This window comes from Psammomys obesus, unplaced genomic scaffold (genome assembly GCF_907164565.1).
Source record: "Psammomys obesus unplaced genomic scaffold, mPsaObe1.curated_primary_1811, whole genome shotgun sequence".
NCBI lineage: Eukaryota > Metazoa > Chordata > Mammalia > Rodentia > Muridae > Psammomys > Psammomys obesus.
Genome location: NW_026591918.1, coordinates 374,358 through 397,209, shown reverse-complemented (window position 1 = coordinate 397,209; position 22,852 = coordinate 374,358). Strand labels below are relative to the sequence as shown.

General features: G+C 36.8%; 2 protein-coding genes across 3 annotated transcripts in view; one reads left to right on the top strand and one right to left on the bottom strand.

Annotated features, from left to right (window-relative positions):
* Ero1a (endoplasmic reticulum oxidoreductase 1 alpha) overlaps positions 1-9,107 on the top strand; it is a 47,859-nt gene extending 38,752 nt beyond the window's left edge. The window contains exons 14-16 of the mRNA XM_055612342.1: positions 2,930-3,016; positions 3,220-3,353; positions 6,119-9,107. Of these exons, the coding sequence (XP_055468317.1) occupies positions 2,930-3,016; positions 3,220-3,353; positions 6,119-6,179 (282 nt within the window). The 3' untranslated portion in view covers positions 6,180-9,107. The remainder of the gene's footprint in view (positions 1-2,929; positions 3,017-3,219; positions 3,354-6,118) is intronic.
* A 389-nt stretch (positions 9,108-9,496) lies between these two features.
* Positions 9,497-22,852, bottom strand: part of Gpr137c (G protein-coupled receptor 137C) — a 57,432-nt gene continuing 44,076 nt past the window's right edge. Inside the window, exons 4-8 of one of the 2 annotated variants that reach the window (XR_008720716.1) lie at positions 14,695-14,844; positions 13,415-13,540; positions 13,183-13,301; positions 11,440-12,340; positions 9,497-10,133 (exon numbers count right to left, since the gene is read on the bottom strand). Coding sequence is in view for 1 of the 2 variants with exons in the window: in XM_055612324.1 (XP_055468299.1) it covers positions 12,163-12,340; positions 13,183-13,301; positions 13,415-13,540; positions 14,695-14,844 (573 nt within the window). In the remaining variant the exon portion in view is untranslated. Of the gene's footprint in view, positions 12,341-13,182; positions 13,302-13,414; positions 13,541-14,694; positions 14,845-22,852 lie in introns of both variants that reach the window. The other variant, XM_055612324.1, reaches the window with a different exon arrangement.

The following is a 22,852-nucleotide window of genomic DNA, read 5'->3' as shown; positions in this document are numbered from 1 at the left end:
TATTTTAAGACTTGCTTATTTTTCTAATCTGAGATTACTTTGGGGTGTATCTAGATTATTAGACACTGGTTGTTTGTAGAAATTGCAAAGGTTTTTCTCTTGATCCATTAAATTTCTAGCATCTTAAGTTCACATAGGTAGAAGATAGTCATGCTATTTTATGTAGTTGGTGTTATTTTTATAATGCTTTCTGTTTGTTATAAGCAACTGTGTGTGCTCACTGCACATAGCATGCAAAGATTTACTCAAGAGATGCGCTATTCAAATATTTGAGTTATATAGATTCCAACACTGAACTTAGACAAAAGCAGGCATGGTCTTTCACAACAGAGGTTTATAACTTTGCAAGTATGATGGTCTCCTTTAAAACACTTTTTATTTATTTATTTTTTGGTATTTTTGTTTCTTTGTTTTTCAAGACAGGGTTTCTCTGTGTAGCCCTGGCTGCCCTGGACTTGTTTTGTAGACCAGGCTGGCCTCAAACTCAGAGATCCACTTGCCTCTGCCTCTCCAGTGTTGGAGCTGAAGGTGTGCGCCATCCCTCCTGACCCTAATGGAAAAAAACTTTTAAGCCCTTTCTATATGAGTTCGTTTTTAGTATCTTTTGATTGTGAGAATGTAATTGTCAAAACCCACTTTGTAGCCAGTGACATTCTTGAAGTAAAATGTGTGTTGCTGGCCCATCATACTTAAGCCCGCTTAGACATGTGTGGAGCTTTTATGTAGACTACTTATTTTCTCTAGAGATAACTTACCCACATATGGCTTCTCAAGGACAGCTATTGTCAGGAAGAAGGGGCTTAACAAGTAGTTAAAAGCACAATTATTTTTCAATTAAAAATTGGAATTAAAATAGTTAACATCATTTTCCCCTTTTCCTTTCTTCCTTTTAACCTCTCCATGGCCCTCACCCTTAGTTCCCTCTCCATTTCATGGTCTCTTTTCCTTTTTTATTGTAACATTACACACACACGCACATGCAGAGTACAGACCTGTTTAGTTTGCATAGTGTTGCTTGTATGAATACACATTCAGGGCTGACCAGTTGGAATTGGATAAGAAACTAGGGACTCATCCCTAAGGAGATTATTTCTCCTCAACTTTCTCCAACTTTTTTCTTAAGTCAAAGTCAAAACAGTAAAGGAAACGTCCTATCAAATCATAGAGACTGTCTACAGCAATATTGGGTAGTTTAAAAAAGGTTATTTTTGAGATGGTATCATGTCCAGTGTAGGTTGGCCCAAGGTTGCTGTGCAGCTGATTACCTTGTGGTTACAGATCTCCGCTGCCTGGTTGTGTAATGATGGGGTCAGAACCCAGGGCTTTAGGTATATTATATACTATGTTTTTATCCCATGGTTGGTTTTATTTAAAAGTTTAGAATTAGGATGTTCTCTTACTGAACTGCTCCAGAAGTACCAAATGGAGAAGGTTGTTAAAGTGTGTAATTTGTACACTTTATTGTAAAGATGTAAGATTCTGAGTCTCATTAAACTGTTTAACATGTTGCAGCAGGTTCAGTCTCAAGCTCATCCAGGTCTCTGGGAAATCCACCTCTGAAGCAAATTGAGATGTTCTTTGAATATACTCGATAGCCATCTTTGCTCACACCCAGCCTTAGACCTGTAGTTCTTATCTGGTTGAGTCTACTTTATACGATTTATCTCTTATAATGAAAGAAATTATAGAAAAAAAGAAAAAAATGTAGACCACTGAAATAGTAGAGATTTCCTCTAAAATGTGTGTCAAATTTCTGCTTAAAATACTGGTCATTCAGGGCTGGTGAGATGGTTCAGTGGGCAAAGGCAGTTGCAGCCAAGCTGGATGATTTATTTGGGTTTAATCCCCAGGACCTACATTACCAACTTTTGGCAAGTGTCTTCTGACTTTCACATATGCATGCATAAACATACACACACACACACACACACACATACATGGTGGAGGGAGTGAATTAAGTCTAGTTTTTTAAAATAAGACTTAAAAGCTACTGGCAGTTTGGGACTTCACTCTTAAGACCAGGACAGAGTTACTTGAAGCATCGGTTACTTTGACTCAAGTAAAGGAAGGCATGCTTGGCCCCTTTCTTCATCCCTTAAGAACATACATGGCTTTAAGATGGTTACACACATGCCCTCTGTTATGAACAATATGATGTCTGGTGTTAATAACGATGCGTACATGTGTTAGATGGAGCAATATGCCAATTTCAGCATAGTAGTAGAGAAAAGGGTTAGAAATGTGAGAGGGTATTTAGGGAGTTTGAATTATATTTGTAATAATTTCTTTTTAAAATTTGGTGGTGTATACATGGTTATTATATTTTGCATATATATATAGAATATATATGTGTATACTGTAATAACAATATATATTATATAATTGGGATTTCATTCTGATACCATATCTGATTTCATTACTGATATTAGTAATATCAGTAGTAAAGAGAATCTTGAACGTTTTCCTTAATTCCAGGAAAGGAGAGCTATAACTCAACTGTTATCAAAGGTCACCTTCCTCCTTCCTCCCCCTTTACCTTTTTGGTGATACTATCTAAATCCCACAATTCCCAATATTGATGTAAAAAACTAAATGACTTATGTTTCATTTCAGGTAGTATAAATTAGGAGCAAGGCAGGCCTGATTTCAAAATGTGCAGGTCAATAGGGGTATGGATTTAGGCCTGCCACTTAGTTTCTGAGTCTTCTAAAGAAGTTCTTGAGGGGTAGCGCATATCTAGCTTTGGATCTGTGGGGAGCATTAAGTTAATGGCATGTAGTATAAACTCTGGTATGTCGCAGATACTCCGTGCTCTTTGGTGCTCTGTAGAACACTATCCACTGCTGTGCATGTGGAAAGTGCTCAGAAAACAATCCTTAGCTGATTATATAAGTATACAACTTAAAAAATTCTGTTAAATTGTTTTTAGGAAGACTTCCGACTACATTTTAGAAATATTTCAAGAATCATGGATTGTGTTGGTTGTTTTAAGTGTCGACTGTGGGGAAAGCTTCAGGTAAATCTTGCTCAGTCTTCTTATTCACCCTTTGTTGAAGGGTTTTTCTTTTCTTTTCTTTTCTTTTCTTTTCTTTTCTTTTTACTATTAATTATACTTTATTCATTTTGTATCCCCCCATAAGCCCCTCACTCCTTCCCTCCCAATCCCACCCTCCCAAAGGGTTTTTCTTAATTTGTCCCTTTTTCTTCTTTCTGTTTTAGACTCAGGGTTTGGGCACTGCTCTGAAGATCTTGTTTTCTGAAAAGCTGATCGCAAACATGCCAGAAAGTGGACCAAGTTATGAATTCCAGCTAACCAGACAAGAAATAGTATCATTGTTTAATGCATTTGGAAGGTTAGTTTTAATGTACTGAAATTGTTTCTCATAGCCATGTAAATCTGATATAATAAGTACATTTTCAGATAAAACTAGGAGTGTTCTTTTTTAGTAAAATCATCTTGTTACAGTATTATATGATCTGGTGAAATACCTCAAGAATATATATACATTTACAACTATATTATTTCCATCTATCGGTTTTTATATTCATGTTTACTTTACTCACAGGTATGAGTACTATTAAATTTGTATATTTTATTGTAATTATTTTGTCTATTTAGGGCTTTTTGTTTTGTTTTGAGGTGAGAACTCACTATATAGCCCTGGCTGGCCTGGAACTCTCTGTGTAGACCATGCTGGCCCTGAACGTAGAGCTTTGTCGGCCTCCACCTTCCTACTAGGATTAAAGACCCTGATTAAAGATCAGGCACAGCCTGTTGTGATTATTTAAAAGCACTTTATTGGTCTTGTTTTTAGTATATGTGCTTCCAAAGTAAGCGCTGTTGGTGTTTTACTTTTAAAGGGTATGGAAAGTCACAAATATTTCTATGAACTTAACATTATGCAAAAAGATAAGTAATTCTTTAAAAATTATTTTCTATGAAAATTTTTGAGGAAAACCATGAGATAAAGAAAACACATCAAAAATTTTAAATGTGGCGGGCATTTCCTCTGGTTTGTGCTGATTCTGAGACTGACAGATCTTTTTCTTTCTTCAGTGCTGGGGATTGACCTCTATCATGATAGACAGCATTTCCTATCCCCTCAATTAACTTTTTTTTTTTTTTTTTTTGAGACAGGGTTTCTCTGTGTATCCCTGCCTGTCCTACTCACTCTAGACCAGAGATTTGCCTGCCTCTGCCTCCTGAGTGCTGCTATTAGAGGCATGCACCACCATACCAGGCCCTCAATTAACATTTTTAGGGCTGTATTTTTTTTTTTCACTTAAAAATAATAATAAACATTTCAGGTTTGAAATAATTGGCCTTAAAAATTATTTCCCTAGCACCTAGGAGCTTGATTGTTATGTTTAATTGTGTGCTTTACTGTTATCATACTGGAGATCAGCACCAACCTGCATTTAAAAAGGAGCATAAACAGGGCAGTGGTGGCGCAAGTCTTTAATGCCTCTAACCCTTTAATCCCAGCACTCTGGAGGCAGAGGCAGGAGGATCTGTGAGTTTGAGGCCAGCCTGATCTACAAAATGAGTCCAGAGAAAACCTGTCTCAAAAAAGAAAAGAAAAAAAAAAAAAAAAAAGAGCATGCAAAAATATACTACAGAACAGATTTTACTATATATAAAAATTGGGTCAGAATTGACTTTTCTTACTTCTTAAAGATTAATAGTTTTAATCTTTCTACTTTGATCATTTAGTACTGAAGAAAGGTTTATTACTTATTATATCCTTATACTTGTGGATATTTAAAGTACTTATTTTAATATTTCTACATTTCTGCATTTTTAAAATATTTATTTATTACAATTTATTCACTTTGTATGCCTGCTGTAGCCCCTTCCTTTGTCTCCTCCTATTCTTACCCTACCTCCCTCCCTCTTCTCCCCCTATGCCCTTTTCCCTAGTTTCCTGATAGGGGAGGACCTCCTCCCCTTCCATCTGACCATAGCCTATCAGATCTCATCAGGACTGGCTGCATCATCTTCCTCTGTGGCCTAGCAAGACTGCACCCCCCATGGGGAGGTGATCAAAGAGCTGGCCACTGAGTTCATGTCAGAGAACTCTGCCCCCCTTACTAGGGAACCCACTTAGGAATTGAGCCGTTTATGGGCTTCCTCTGAGCAGGGCGTCTAGTTTGGATATTAGCCATATAATATAGGATAAACATACCAAAATCTGTAGTTCTAAAGAAGCTAAACAACAAGGAAGCCCTTAGGGAAGAGGCTGAAACCTTACCCAGAAGGGCAAACAGGGTAGACATTGGAAGTAGGAGAAGACAAAGAACAGGACAGGAGCCTTCCACAGGGAACCTCTGAAAGACTGACTCTCTACCCATCAGGGTATTGAAGGAGATACTGGGACTCACAGCCAAACTTTGGGCAGAGCGCCAGAAAGCTTATGGAAGAAGAGGGCGATAGAAAGACCTGGAGGGGACAGGAGCTCCACAAGGAGAACAACAGAGCCAAAAAAACCTGGGCCTATGGGGCCCTTGCAGAGTCCCATACATTTTTGTATTTTATAATATGTATATAATACAAATAATGAGTATATTTATGAATACCTAAAATATTATTTTGCCCTTATGTATTTTATACTAAATACTGATGTGCTTTAAATACTTTAATATAGCTCTGGATGTATGTGTGCATTTACATCTGTCTGTCTATCTATCTATCTATCTATCTATCTATCTATCTATCTATCTATCTATCTTTTAAAGATTATGTATACAGTGTTCTGCCTGCATGTGTGTGAGCAGGCCATAATAGGGCACCAGATCTCATTATAGATGGTCATGAGCCACCATGTGGTTGCTGGGAGTTGAACTCAGGACCTCTGGAAGAGCAGCCGGTGCTCTTTAACCTCTGAGCCATCTCTGTCACCCACATGTATATACTTTAATATGTCAGTATTAAAAATTAGTTTGTGTTTGTCTAATATTAGGTTTGCCTTGCCAGATTAAAACCTAAAGGATATAATAGATTTATGTACCTTTCAATTTGTTGAAATAAACTTCACAATTTTTGTGTACTCTAAAAATGCAGAGTGCTTAACAGAAAAGTAATGGAAGACTTTTTAAGTGACGTGTTTCTTGATTACAGGATTTCTACAAGTGTGAGAGAATTAGAGAACTTCAGGCACTTGCTACAGAATGTTCACTGAGAAGGTGAAAAGTTCCTGTTTCTGCACAGGGGGAGGCCCAAGGGCGGGTTCTGTGACGATCAAGATTGCAGTGACCGTCTTAAGCCAAATGTTTATATAAAGCTGCTTTTGTAAAAAAGAAAGAAAGAAATACATTGTTTTAAGTAAATGACATTTTTAAAAGCTGTGTTCACGTTTAATATTATTGTTAATATAAATGTATTTTGGTAATGTATAGATTTTAATACTAAGCAAAAGTAAGAACCCAGATTCCCCCCATGATAAAGCTAGGTGAATGATGTTTTAAGCCTCTCAAACTAAGCTGCATTTAAGAAGATACAATAAGAATAAAGCTAATGTGACGAGGACAAGTATTTGACAGTGAAATTCTAAGAGGCTCACCAATAACTGTGGTCATCTGCCTAAAAACAGTGCTTTTTCATTTGCCTTGTTTGCAAAGAAAATAGAGAGTGCCCACTTAGATTTGAATTTTAGATAGGAACTAGTTTTCTTTTAAATAGAAGTATGTTAAATGCAGTATTAGGGCCATATTTATACTAAAAATTATTTGTTTGAAGTTCAGATTTAACTGGGAGGCCTGAATTTTCCTGGAAACCTTAAAGTACACTGGTATGAAACATTCCTTTTAGAGTTATGTAGCTATTTTGATTGTGCTGATTTGGTTATGTAGGGAAGTAGAACAATTCAAAGGCACAGGAGATTTCTAGACATTGTTGAAAGATGAATAAATTATATATTTATTCTCATAATATTTCCCCTAATAGTAAATTTTTGGGGGAAATTCTTATTTTTATATAATTTCATATTTACAGAAAAGCTTCAAAAATAGTAAAAAAAAAAAAAATCTCAGATTTATGGATTGTTCACGTGTTTTCACCACTCACCTCACCCCATTAGATGCCTGCATCTCTGAGCTGTGTCTTCAGGCCTTGCTTTATTTCCTATGTAGACACAGATATCCTGTTTTTATTTAACTGTTGGAAAACTGGTCATGGGTATCATGCTTTAACCTGAAATACTTCAGTGTGATGCTCAGTAATTTCCTAAAAAAAAATTTTTAAAGGAAAACCCAAATCTTACAAATCCAAGCTAAACTACTATAAGCCTTAAAATGAGGAAATGTCCCATGTCCCAGTCATCTGAAGTTTTTTTGTCTTTTTTTGACCTGTCTTGATCATAGGGTATACAATTCATGCTTTTTTTTAATACATGGAACTCATTTCCTTTGCCTCCATAGAATGGAATTATAACTTGGGTAGATTTTCATTAGTGGAAGCTCTTCCACTAATGAAACAATATTTGAAGTGGTTTAAGAATTTATATCACATGGCAATTATAAATACTGTATACCTCAAAATTATGCACCCTTTATTATAGATATGTGTCATCTGAGAAATTAGAACAAGTTGAGACGTCACATAATCCTAGCAGGATTTATATATGTAATGGCTAGGAATGTCAGTTTACACTGCTGTGTATTTTTTCTGTCCCTATGACTTGATCCAGTGCCAAGCATACAGTTGGTGTCTAATATTTGTTGATGGAATATGTATGCATTTAGTATACTTTAAGTGAATGATGATATAACTGTGCTAAAAAATGTGTCCTATTTTTCTTTCCCTCTCATTTTTTTTTTTCTTTTGAATAGGGTAGTAAGTGAAAAATATCAACCCACTAATTAGGTCAGTTTTCTTGGGGGCTTAAAGTACTAAGTGACCATCACATATAAAGGTATTTAGCAGCCAGCCCTTTTGAAAATCTCTTTGCTTTCACTTGCCGTTTCCCATTTGAGTGGCTCTGTGTCTTCTGTCCCTCTTAATTCTGAGTCTACAGTTAACCAAGCCATTTCTTAGTTGTTAAGAAATCTTAGTATCTTAACCTTTCCTATACTTGACACTATTGACAGTCCTTTCCTTGAAGTCCCTCTTCCTTTGTGTCCTTGCATTTGACTTGCTCCTGGGTAGCTTCTACCCTTTGCATCTAACCAAATAGCATTCCACAGATATTTTCCTTCTGGCTGTCAATCAGTAGATCCCATCCTTGGGGGGTTTCCATTAAGTGACTTTATTTTAGCTTAGACTTCTCAGTCTGTTTTCCTCCTGTGCTCACTTGGCTGCCCGACTGTCACTTCTGCATCTTCAAGGACTTGGTCTCCACAAACCTACTCTTATGTTTGTGTTCCTTCCTTGGTTAATTTCAGAGCCATTGCAGTTACATTACAGTTCATTCCTCTATTCTGCATCAATATTGGTGTCTAAGTTGTGCTGACTTTACATTCACGTTTCTGATATAGCATCTTCTTTCAGTTTTTATTACTGTCACCCAAAGGACTACCGAAGTCTAGTTCCCCATCTCTTTGCTGGTCTACATTACCATATTGGACTGTCTAGAAGCAGTCAGCCTAATATCTGCTGGCAATTTTATGAGCTTTCTGGTGAGAGTCTTTGCTTGATACCCAAGAGCTGCCTCTTGTCTTTGCTATTCTGTTCTGATGAGAGTTAAAAGTCTTCCAAGGAAAAGTCCACAGTTGGTTGCCCTTCAAACCTTAGTAGATACCATATTTGCATTGAGAGCCCTAGGCTTCTTCCGCATCTGGGAAATTACTGTATTCTTGAAAATCTGTGAAAGTACCCGTCCCTTTCCTATGGTCACCACTGTAATTGCAACCTACCTCTACGGAATCACTTACTGTACTGTATGTTTTATTTTTTAAAGTGTCCTTTACTAGAATGTGAGCTCCTTAGGGGCAGGAAAAGAAACTGTTCATTTTGGTATCTCTATAGTATCATGTTTGGCATATGAGTATCTAATAAATGTTTGTTAGTTGAGTAAATTGCTTCACAGTGACAGCTGTACCTTCACTGCCTTTGCTTCACAGAAGGATCAGTAGACTTTAGGGGGGGCAATAAAGATGGAGATAATTTAAAATTTGGTGTGGTCTTTGGTCAGTCATGAATGAGTCCACTGTGGGAAAACATCTAAGGGAAGTTGCCACAGGAGTTACTTGAGAGGCCAGCTGGGATTGTAGACTAGACAAACTTCAAGATTCTCAGGAGAAAGCAGACCATTATAAACTATTTCATGAAGATTTTTTTTTCTTAGTTTAATATTTAAATGTCTACCTAATAACATTTAAAATACCATTTAAAAACATGGTACTGTATTTCAGACTGGCTGAAATATGTGTTATGATCCAGATATAATTCACTATTCATTAAAAGCAAATTCATTTGTAATGAGATTTTTTAAAGAAACTGAATAGATTCCATTAAGGGACATGAAGAAAATACACCTCCAAATAAAAGCACATTCTTTACAGTAGTGTTTTATTTTAATTTAGTGAGACAACAAATAAATACATTCATTGGCCACAGCTATACTTTTGCAACCAGTTTGAAACTGACTGTATAGCTGAGAAACACTGTTAAACAATAAAAAGGCAATTATGATTTAAAAAGCCACATTAGCTATAAATTACATTGTCCATAAAACTACAGTCAGCTACAGTAAGTAGTAAGAGTTTCAAAATTAATAGCAACCAAAATGAAATGACAACAAATATTGCTAATCACTGTAGAATTATACACTTAAGCAATAAAATTTGATATTTTCTAATTAACAACTGTAAGGGCTGGAATTGTCATGTGCTTCAGTGCAGGAGGACGGGGAACTGTAGCCCTTTGACTATGAACAGCTTCTTCTGAGACCAAACTTAAAGTGCTGCTAGTGCTTTTGAAATTTTAAGCAAACACGGGCAGATTTCTTCTTTGGTGATGTACTGTGAGATGTATATAAGGAGACAAATGTACGAATTTAGGTACTTTACAGGCCAGGTGTAGTGGTGCAAACCTTTAAATCCAGCACTCAGGGGGCAGAGGCAGGACAATCTCAGAGTTTGAGGTTAGCCTGGTCTACAAAGCCAGGTCCAGGTAGCCAGAGTTACAAAGAGACATCCTGTTTAAAACCAAAACCAAAAAAACCTTAAGTGCTTGAGTTGATGATAAATATAATGAACTAACAAATCTCAAATTTAGTATAGTCAACCGGTGCAGCTAGAAGAACTAAAATACTTTATTTGAAGAGTTTATGTGATCTTGGCTTACTTTGTGAACCAGGAGATTTGTGTAGAGAGGCTTAACTAGGAAAAAAATATCTTGAACCCAGAGATTAACAAAGACAATAGAGTCAGATACCTAACATAAAAATAACCAACTGGCATTCTGAAAAATCGATAACTTAAAAGAAATCCACGGTTGTAGACTATTGATAGGTTGTCATCTTAGTACCGAGGCTAGCTTCTGTACTATAAAAGTTCAAATGATCTGTTACAATAAGAACTTATAAACAAATGCCGTTAATATTCAATATGCTTTTGACTGAATTTAAAATCAGTTGTTCATAAAAAGAAAAGTATTTGGTTGTACCATCCTCTCAAAAGATGAAAAAGATTAACAATGTATTTTTAAAGATTCACATATACTTTTGTGAAGTTGCTGCATTATTCATTAAAAAGCTGAAAGATCTTTTAGGTATGAGTACAAATAAGACACTTTCTAGTCACAGTATGGAGAGGGCAGCTGTGTTCATCCCAGTTCCAAAGCAGTTGGCAGATCCTGTGTGAGGGTCTTTACCTGTGTGTATACCTCGTAAGCTGCCTGTCCACTCGGGAGCTGAGGTATTCAGCATCTGCTTTTCATATAGACACAGGGAGAAAGTGCATTCTTAAATTCTGTGTTGTCTTGGCTTACTACTGTGTGTGTGTCCGTCCCCGCGTGAACACGAGCATGCATAGGCACACGGCTTATAGTAGCATATTTAAGACAGTTTTAATGAAATCCTAAAATATTCCAATGTTGTTAACCTCTTACATTTCTCTTGTTTGCTTATTAATCCAATGCTTGAGTTGCTTGGAATTAATTTAATTTGGCTTAGGCCAAATTTATACAAGGTATAAAATGTGAAAAATAAATGTGGAATTTACATCTTATAAAGTATTGCACTTCAGCTCACTGCAAAATGTCTTACTTTAATTTACCTGAGGACAGTCTTGACTCAGTAGGTAGGATGAGCTTCATTTCCTTTCTGATAAATTGGGTGCTTTTTGAAAACATGCTGTTTTAACTTAGCACTTTTTTTTTTTTTTTTTAATGAACACTCCCTAAACACATCTGTAAACTTGTTTAATCCCAAGATGTTCTACCGAAGCCCCCTACGAGGTCACTATTGTTTCTGGGAAGAATCATCTTAAACTGCTACTTACCTTAGTTGCACAAAATAGCCATCTGACCAGTCCTACTCAAGCCACACAGTCTCCACTGGCTCACTGTTGTTCTTGAAGAGACTTCTCTGGTTTTCCAAAGAACACTGCCAGCCAGCAGCACCATAAGGGTTTCTACTATCCCTTTTTAAAAATAATGGAGTAATTTCAACTGACATTTTTCAAAGGATGCTTTAAAAAACTGTCTTCAGTTACATGTTTTTAGATTTTTAAAAAGAATGATACATTTTTTTTAGCCTTAACTCTGTGCACTGATCACACTTCTAAAGCTGTAATTGAGATTCTATGTAGAGCACACCATCAAATTTCTAGGTTTTGATTTTTTGTGGAAAACTGCTTTCTGATTTTGTATACAATAATATTCTGGTGTCAATACTCTAGTGTGGCTTTGGGGACTGCAAAGTATTCTTTCTGAATACAGGTCAAAGTGCAAATATGCAAATGTGCGTTAGATGTTCCAAAGTTAGGAGGTTCTGAGGTCAAGTACCTTAGCATCTAATCTCTCTCCTCCAAACTTCGAATTTCACTATGCGGAGGTCAAAACAAACAGCTGTGTTTCATGGAGAACCACAAAACACAGCTGTATTTCCAGATTTCTGTTAGTTGCAAGAGATGATGCAATGTTGATGCAGATGGTTTTTAAGATGTTGACAACACAAACACATTCATTAGAAGCAGTTCAAGACTCCTGCCATGGGAAAGTCATCAGTTTTGTGGAGTTATATATAAGCTATGGTGATTCCTCATATCTAAATTACTGCATGTGAAGAGCAAAGGAGCAGTGTCTGTCACAGGTCCATTCAGTGGAGGGGTGACTGTGTACGTATCGCCGCCACACCCAGCCATGGTGCCGTACCAGCCCAAACTTTGTGAGTTTGATAAACTGCAACAACAAAGAAATAAGACAAAGAAGTTATAGGGCTGTGAGCAGAAGATGGCACACTCGGCATTTTAAAAAACATTTCCAAGGAAATTCCCAACACAGAAACATTAAAATAAATGTGCAAATTAACATCAACTTTCTACAAAATTTAATGGCTTCTAACTAGTACCTCTGATCTGTTAAACATATTACAAAAAAATACATGACTTTCACAAGAGGCAGAAATGTGCCTGACGGTACTGTTTTCTGTACTGTACTGTATGTACATCTGTATATAAATGTTCTCCTTTAGTTTTCAATACATACCTATTAGACAGTCTGAGTTAGAACCGCCACTGTGTGAAAGAAAACCAGGTTAAGTGTCTTGTCCAGGTGAAGCTAGAATTACCAAAAATGAACCAAGCTGAATGAGTCCTGTTGGTATATAAGGCTTTACAACAGTTTTGCCGCAGGAGGGTGTGGGGAGACTTGTTTGTCGATGTGAAATTGCTTTAGGAACAGAGAAGCAGATGCATAGTGCACAGCAATCCTTTCTTGCTCATCAGCATGCATGAGAGTGAGTGTGTGCTCCGGCTCTGAAACTAGGAAGGGTTCTGAGATGATATGGCACCTGTTTACTCCAACAATTTTCAAGAAAGGGTAGTATGCAGGCTTCAGGTTAGCTGACAGTTTATAAAGCATGTCTACACAGTTCAGATATAATGCATCAAGTTCGGTATTTCATAATCGTATTTATTAACAGGTACTGCCAAATCACCTGTTCAGTGGCAGGTTAAAGCTCAGAGTTGTTCATTTCAATCTATATCAATACTCGTTCAGTATAAGTGACCAATTACAGCTACCTTCCTTCTCGTGAGCTCCCCAGTCGTGGCAGGTCGTCATCACTGTCATACCGTCTTGGATTGTCGAAAAGGAAGGCTCTGGAGCTATAGCTGTGGCTGCCTATCATGCCAGCGGGTGCCTGTGGATGCAGTATCAGGGACTGGGTGAAGGCAGGAGACTAACAGAATCTCAGGATAAATAATCCATGCTTTAAGAAAATGATACTGGGCACTGGGGGTTATGATATCTTACCAGATTCTGGTTTAATCTCTGTGCTCGGAAAAATAGTACCACTGACCAAGCTGGTACATGCTCCCACAGAAAGAGGACCATTCCAAAGACGATGTAGTCTCCTCCACTTCCATCTTCTCCCCGAGCCTGTCCATAGAGCATGGCAGAGTAATTTTCACACTGGTTTTATATTTAAGCAATCACCTGCCACAAGTGCTTCATGCTGGGTGAGTTAACACATAGCAAGTATAAACACAAAAGCACTGAGCTCCTCTCTATTTTCTGACGTCTTATGTAATGATTATTTTTTAATGCAAGGAACAAAACAATACTTCTAATTTTTACAACAATAAGACAATAACTTTTTTTCAATCCATTAGCATAGAATTTAGTCCTTGGATAATATAGAATGATGTTATTTGAATCACCCTAGTCTGAAGAGGGTCAGTTCTAAGGTATTTCTGTTCCAGCTGCCCCACTATGCAGTAGTACCCTGAGTCAGGCCTGTGGAGAAATAAGACATTCTAGGTAAACCAGCAGGGCTGAATTTTAAAATACGCTTTGGAGCTAATCTACACACTGCATTTGTTTCTATTCCACCAGAGGCTGGGAGATGGGAAGTGGGAAAAAGTGAAGAGAATCTGCCACGTGGAAGCACTCGTGGAAAGTACGTCTCCTTAGTGAGTGAGTGAAGTAGTCTTCTAGATTGCCTGGAATTCAGTGCCAAGTGAAAATAATGCATAGATAAAGCATGCAACTGTCAAGCTGTATGTTTAGGCAGGGGATGGAACATGCCGAGAGGGTAAATAAGTATATAATGCTATGAACTATAGCAAACACCTGGATACATAAGGCACTTTTAACAGCCTTCACTTTGCAAGGCTGATAAAAACAAATTTTAAAGAAAGTAATTATTTAGCAAAACTGAACAAAGTATTAAGATTTTATGTTGTTCTTTCATCCTCACAGTTCATTAGCTATATATTCACTTGCTAATGACAGACAATTACCTACAGATATTAAAATATCATCCTTTTAAAGGTTGGTAACTGGGATATGACTAACAGGTTTCTAGCACTATTATTATTTACAAAATGAATTATGTCTTTGATAAACCTTTCTGAAGAATTATTTCAAGGTGTGACATGCAAACAGAAAATTTTAAGCAGTTTTAAACAGAGTTACTGAAAGCAGAGATTGCATAAATCCATGTCTGAGTTAAACACCAAATGTCCTTGCCAAGACTAACTCAGTTGTCATCTGTATTAACTGCAGACTGGTAATGTGTGACAGTCACTTACCTTATGTGATAGATTATCCCAGCCATAGTTAAATGGGCTCTCTAGTGTATCCTGTGATATGGTGATCACTACCAAGTTATAACAAGCTCTGGAAGAGTAGAGAAGGATGACTACAGAGCCAACGACCACAGTCTGGCACAGAGACATACCCTATAGAAATGAAAAGCGCAGGCATGATTTCAGCATGTTTGCCATGGTGAGTGAGCCATCTGCATACAGCACAGTCACCTCCAACAAAGCCTCCCCTAGAAAGCTGAGTGGATACCTGCTCAAGTAAACTTGATTTTTCTGCCTGTAATTCCTGTTCCTAGAATGACAAACTGAGTTTAAAATGTGCAAATGCTTTGCCCACTTGCCAAATGGCAGCCAGAGGAAGGCTTTGTTTTGCCAACGTTTCCTTATTCCTGTGGTAAAACATAAGTAGACAAACTGGACTAAGATCTGAGTCATTATTGATTCTAATCGGTGTAGTCTGACCAAAGTGGGAAGGAGAAAACCCTTCCATTTGATACACTTTTTTTCTTCTGATACAAAGCAAGAACAGCAACTCAGTTCCTTGCATATTTACTCCATTTTATTGGGAAATGAATGATAGTCTTCTGAGTGATATTTTGCTGCTGACAAAATAATCCAGGTTATTTGATTGTACTTTCAAATGTGTGTCAGCTAGGCATGATGGCGCACACACCTTTAATCCCAGCACTCAGGAGGCAGAGACAGGTGGATCTTTGTCAGTTCAAGGCCAGCCTGATCTACAAAGGGAATCCAGGACACCCAGGGCTATTACACAGAGAAACCCTGTCTCGAAAAACCAAAACCAAAAGTGAAAAAAAGTGTTAACAGTCTAAAATTTGGCTATTATCCTTTCTCCAGAGATTGAAAGTCCCATAATGTCCTGGTTTTCAACTGTATTGAGTACAAAGAAGAGGATTATGATATTGTTTGCAAGGACTCAATCTGGGGTCTTTATCTTAATACAATTGGTTTCCTTTGTAATTCTATATATTTTATCTGTGAGTTAAAAACATTATTATAAGGATGCCATTGCCAAAGAGACTGAAGAGACTGATCCAAGTAAACACTCAATACAATAATTTGAAAGTTTGTGTTCAATTGTCACTAGATTAAGGGACAGTTACAACAGTTAGCAGACAATGTCCAGGGTTGTTAAATGACCTGCAAGTCACAGGGGAGTACTCCCACAGGAGAGCTGTCCTTTGCCCTTTATGACATTCCAAAAAAAAACAGAATTATTTGGCCAGAATTAAACTCCATTTTTTCATTGACATGTTTGGTAGACTGTTTCATGTTTCACTGTGATCTGAAGCCACGAAACTCCTGCCCTGCTGGGAGGGCTCCTTGTGATTTTTGTGTTGGTCCATGATCATGAGTATTGATGAGCAGCTCCCTAGAATAGGGAATTATAGCTAAGCATAACACCCATTTAATGCTTAAAGAATGCCATATAGCCCTAGCAATATGGCACTGTTTTGTGAACTAGGAAACAGAATTAACCTGATGTAGGATTGTTTGTAGACTGTCAGAATTCTGACTCCATGTCAAAATTAGAAAAATACAGCTCAAGGATGAGCTGCAACTCCAGCTCAGTGAAGTCTCCACACTGGCTGCTCTGTGAGCAGAACCCTGCCTGGCTTCTTTGAGTTCAGTTAATTTCTTAACTCTGTGGCATTGGGACATATATTCTCACATTTAATGTTCAATCTCATAAGAACCAATGATTTTAGATAGTAGGGGTTATGTCTCAATATTATGCTCTGTTAAAAGAAAGTTTAAATTTAACCTCTCCCCTACCCCCCCCCCCCAAAAAAAAGCAGAAGAGAAGGATTTCACTTTGTGTAAACACTCCACTGTTATCTCAAGTGCAGAATTCAGGGATCCAATTAGGATGTTAGACGCTAACACTTGTTCCCTTGTTGGGTTATCTAATTTTTCTTCTTGGATCTTGGTGGAAGAATGAAGTTCCACATTTGGATGATTAAGACAGCTTTCACGAAACCAATGACCAGAGGACGATATCACTTCTTTGAAGTTGAATGAAGATCTATGGATGTTATCTTTTACCTTGTTATGTTTATGAAGTGAGTTATTATTTGTATATGTTTATTAATCATTGAGTATGGTTAAAAAAGGTGCTTTCTCAAAATTCATAAATTGTAATAAAGGCTATTTTAAAAAATAAAATTTGGGGGTTGGGGATTTAGCTCAGTGGTTGAGCACTTGCCTAGCAAGCCCAAGGCTCTGGGTTTGGTCCTCAGCCCTGGAAGAACAAAAAATAAAAATAAAAATAAAATAAAAAATAAAATTTGGATTATCTAAAAAGTTTGGATAATTTAAATTTCCAGAAGTACATATAATGTATAAAACCCCTCCTATTATAATTAGGGTAATTACATAAAACTTGTATTTGTTTTCTTTTTCAAAATTTTATCAAGAATTCAAATATTTCACAAAATCACAGTACTAATGCCAATACTGACTGTTGTATGTGACTGATAGAAAAAAAAACTCCGCACCTGCAGCTGCCCATGCATTATTCTTATGTCTTCAGACAAATATCTGATTATAGCATGCTTTCCAAATTACATTTTGACATAATTGTTAACTTCTTTCATTAATTTCCACTTTATATTTTAATTATGGTAACTATATTAAATTTTACTTGTACTGTAGGTTAAAATGTATTAATTTCAGGATAGATGACAGTTATTAAAATACTCATTACTATGATCAGTGAGATGGTGCACCAGATAAATGTGCTTGTTCCAATCCTGAAGTCCTAGGTTTGATACCCAGGACCCACACGATTGAAGGAAAGAACTGACTTCCCCAACTTGTCCTGTGACTTCATACATGTGTGTGCATGTGCACACACAAAAGAAATAAACATAAAAGATTAAAACGGAGTTTGTTATAAAAATAGACTGGTTCTGGCCGCGCTGAGAATCATTATTGTAACTGACTTCCTCATAAGAACAACACATATTGGAGGCATCTGAAAAGAAAAAACTAAAAAGAAAAAAAAGATATGTGGAAAGATGTTGACAGTAGAGTTTATTCTTTTAATTAACCCAGTACAATTATAATAAAACATCTGTTTGATAATAGATGAAAAGATTAAGTTTGAAAAACTTAAAGATTAAAATCTTCAGTAATATGCATTTTAATTTTTTGAGCCCTCCAACTTAATGAAAACATCAACCTATAATCAATCCTTAATTGTTTAAAACAATTGTAAGAAAATGTCTCACTATGCTGTCTAGCTGTTCTTGCACTTTCTGAACTCCAGTAAATTCCATCTTAGTCTCCTGAGTAGGTGACTTTGGATTAGATTTTAAAGAAACCATATAATTGAAGAAAAGAATGTTAAGAAGAAAACAGAATGCTGTAAGAATTACTTAAATTAGCCACTAAAATGCATGGTCACACATGCACACACACCAGAAAGAGAGAGAGAGAACACTTTGTGAAATAAAATAATTGCTTGAATAAAATAGGCTAACTCTGCTTAAACCAATAGTGTAAGGTTATTTCCAAGGGAGAAAATGGCAAAGAAGCAGTAACAATGAAGTAATTAATAAAACAACTTATAGACAAACCAATGATATAAAACAATAGAAGAAAACCAGTGATTTAGAAAACAAATAAGAGTTATCTTGCAAAGCACAGGATTAAAAACTGAAAAAGTTTTTAAAAACTGCAACCACTGTGCAGGCTAACATTCTACCAAGATACAGACCACCACCATCAATCCTCACTTCCCACACAGCCAATCCCCAGATATAAACACTTTCATTCTTGTGTTTTCAACTGGCTCTGCCTCTTCTAGAGCTTTGTGTAAGCAGAATCAAAGAATATGGACTTGTTTGCTGGTTTCACTAAATTTACATGTCACAGTGGCATTGCTGAGGGTGAGCAAGTCTTCATGCTTTGCCCTGGCTTTTCCTGGTTTAGTATGTGAAAGATCCATTTTCTTGAGAGCTCCAGGCAAACTGGGACAGTTAATTATATTAACTCCACTGTACAATTACATCAGTTTGCTTATATAACAGCTTGTTCATGTGCATTTCTGCCCTTATAGTTTCTCTAAGGATTCCTAAACTTTTTGTGGAAATATGGCTTCACTTCTTTTTGGCAGATACCCAAGAGTGGACTTTCTGAGTTACATTGTAGGCAGAGGTTCAACTGCTTTCAGAAATAATGGCATCTTTTTCCAATATGGACATACAATTTTATACTTCCAAAAGTCTGAGTTCCAGTGGCTTCATGCAGTTGTCCTGTCTAGATCCCACCTGGGTGGCAAGCTTTTTAGTCCAAGGTATTCTGAAGGATGTGTAGGAATGTCTTCATTGAATCTGCCTTACCATGATTGCTAACGATACTGTATTTTCGCCTTTTGTACATTTTGTAAACAATCTATTCAAATCTTTTAACACCTTCCAACTTAGATGTCTTTAAAAAATACTGCATTGAAGATTTTTTTTATATGCATTGTAACTGCTTTTTGAAGCCTGTGGTTTGTTTTTTTATTTTCTTACTCTTGCCTTTTGATGTTTTTAGGTTTAATTAAGTCTAATTTATTAACTTGGTTTTTCTTGGCTATTATTTTCTATGGCCTAAGTAATTTTTGCCTGTCGCCAACTTGTACAAGTCTTCTTTCTTTTGGATTTTTGACTTTTTTTTCCATTTTGAACTTGTATATGTATGTAAGTATTCATGCATGCATGTATATGTACATGTATAGATACATGAATGATGAATCCAGGAGGTTCAACTGTATTCCATATGCATATACAGCTGCTCAGTCTCTACTGGTTAAAAATAATTCCTTTCCCATTTGCATTGTTCTTAGCATATTTATGAGAAATCAGAACACAACATAAGTGTGAAGTGATGTCTAAGTTCTTTTTCTGTTGTACTGATTTAGTTGGCTATTATTATTTTAAAAATCACTGTATTGTAACAAACTTACAAATAAAACCATCACACACATAGAGTAAGTAGCCGCTCAAATGAACACTTGCCGAGTCCTAAAGGCCATGTATCTCAGTGAACGCCTATACAGCTAGAACTACTACTCTGAAACAATGGAGCTTTGCTTAGGGTGTTAATTTTCACTATCATTTACATATTGACAGAGTTGGAAGCAGGAAAAAAAACAATTACCTTTTATCCTCTTTCGAATCTCATGTGTGCTTCATCTGCATGCTGTTCTTCCTCATTGTCTACTATTACCCTTTCTTGGTCTCTTTTCTGAATGTTGTACTACATCCACACTTAGAGTTATTTGCATATAAATATACATACATTGTAGGCTAGGATCTGCATACGAAGAACATGCAGTTTCTTCATGTCTGAGTCTGGGTGACCTCACTTATTAATATTATACATTCTAAGTCCATCCATTTTCCTATTTTTTCTTTTTTTTTTTTTTTACAATACTGTTGTGGATGATATGAAAAAATTGCAAGATACAGAGGACCAAGAAACATTTTGCCAGACAGTGTCTTCCAGACATTACAGGAAAGTTGTACCCATGAAATGTCAACAATGTTTGTCTAAAAAAAACAAAAAACCTCCACTTAATAGCAACAGTCAATATGCCCATGGGGAATGTTTTCTTGTTTTCTAAGTTGCTATTCCTAGATGAAGAACTACAGGCAATAAATATATCTGAGAAAGGAAAAATCAGTCTTCTCTAGATATAAACCTCCTAATTGGTTAGCCAATCCCAAGTGATCAGTACTAAATACATGTACATAAGAGCAACCCTAAAGAAGTTTAATAAGAATGTGTGTTTAACAATAATTATTGTAGAAAGAAGAGAGCATGAACTTGAGGAGGATATGCCTTAAGACAGAAAAAGGGTAAGATGCTCTGTAATTCCAGTATACATGTATGAAAGTCTCAAAAACATAGAAGTAATTTTTAACAATGAAGAATGGAGGCCAGTTGTTTGCAGTGGTGTAAACACTTTGTAACCCAACACTCAGGACATAATAGAAAATAAACTGTTAAAAAAAACATATGGGGCTCTTTAGTAATCAGTCTATCTTAATCAAAGAGTTCCAAGCCAGTGACTGACCTGTCTCAAAGCGCGCGCGCGCGCGCGCGCGCGCACACACACACACACACACACACACACACACACACACACATTTCTACCCTCCCCCCAAATCTGGACAGTATCTGAGTAATTATAGCCAAGGTTGTCCTATTTTTTCTTTATAGCCAAATAATATTCCATTTTGCATATGGGCCACATTTTCAAGATCACATTTCATCTGTTGATGGACATTTCGATTGGTTCCATTTCCTTGTTAAAATACATTTATTCTAGCAGCAATAAACATGGGTGTAGAAAATCTCTACAATAGGATATAAAGTTCTCTGGGCATATACTCAGGAATGGAATTATTTGGGTCATATGGCAGTTCTATTTTTAATATTTTAAGGGACCTCCAACTGATATCCATAATTGCTATTTTAATTTACACTTCCACCAGCAGTGACTAAAGTTCCTCTTTCCCTACATCCTTTCCAACATTTGTTGGAAGATTTATGATGATAGGCATTCTGACTGGGGTGAAGTGTTATATAAAAATAGCCTTAATTTTGAATTTTCCTGATGTCTAGGGATGTTGAAAGAAGTTTGGGAGCTTTCTTTTCTTTTTTTTAAATTTAAATTTATTTTTATTAATTAGTTTATTCACATTGTATCCCAGCTGTAGCCCCCTCCCCCACCCCTTCCTTCTTCTTCTTCCTTCTTCTTCTTCCTCCTCCTCCTCCTTCTTCTTCTTTGCCCCTCCCCCAGTCCAATGATAGGGTAGGTCCTCCTCCCCTTCCATTTGACCCTAGTCTATCAGGTCTCATCAGGACTGGCTGCATTGTCTTCCTATGTGGACTGGTAAGGCTGTCCCCCCCCCCCAGGGGGAGGTGATCAAAGAGCCAGCCCCGAGTTCATTTCAGAAACGGTCCCTGTTCCTATTGGGAAACCCTCTTGGATACTGAGCTGCCATGGGCTATATCTATGCAGGGGTTCTAGGTTATCTCTATGCATGGTCCTTGTTTGGATTATCAGTCTCATAAAAGACTCCTGTGCCCAGATTTTTTGGTTCTGTTACTCTCCTTGTGGAGCTACTGTCTTCTCCAGGTCTTTCTATATACCCCTTCTTTCATAAGATTCCTTGGACTCTGCCCAAAGTTTGGCTATGAATCTCAGCATATGTTTTAATACCCTTCTGGGTAGAGTCTAACAGACACACTAAACCTGTTAGAAGAAAAAGTGGGGTAGAGCCTTGAACTCATTGGCACAGCAGACAACTTCCTGAACAGAACACCAACAACACAGGCTCTAGGATCAACAATCAATAAATGGAACCTCATGAAACTTAAAGCTTCTGTAAAGCAATGGACACTGTCCTCAAAACAGAACGACTGCCTACAGATTGGCAAAGGCTCTTCACCAACCCTATATCTGACAGAGGGCTAATATCCAGAATATATAAAGAGCTCAAGAAGTTAAACAGCAACAAATCAAATAATCCAATTAAAAAATACTGTACAGAGCTAAACAGAGAATTCTCAATAGAGGAACATCGAATGGCAGAGAAACACTTAAAGAAATGCTCAACATCCTTAGTCATCAGGGAAATGCAAACCAAAATGACCCTGAGATTTTACCTTACAACCATCAGAATGGCTAAGATCAAAAACTCAAGTGACAACACATACTGGAGAGGATGTGGAGAAAGGGGAACCCTCCTCCATTGCTGGTAGGAATGTAAACTTGTACTCTGGACATCAATCTAGCACTTTCTCAGACAATTAGGAATAGTGCTTCCTCAAGATCCAGGTATACCACTCCTAGGCATATATCCAAAAGATGCTCTTTTCTTTCTTAATTCTTCTTTTTTTAAAACTATGTTTCATTGGTCTATTTGTTTTATTTCCTGGGTATTTGATTTTTGCATTTATTCGTAAATTCTGGACATTAGCGCCTATTTGAAGTATAGCTGGTGAAAATATTTACCCATTCAGTGGCCTGCTATATGATCTGCTGATAGTTTCCTCTGCTGTGCACAAACTATTCATTTCTTTCTTTCTTTCTTTCTTTCTTTCTTTCTTTCTTTCTTTCTTT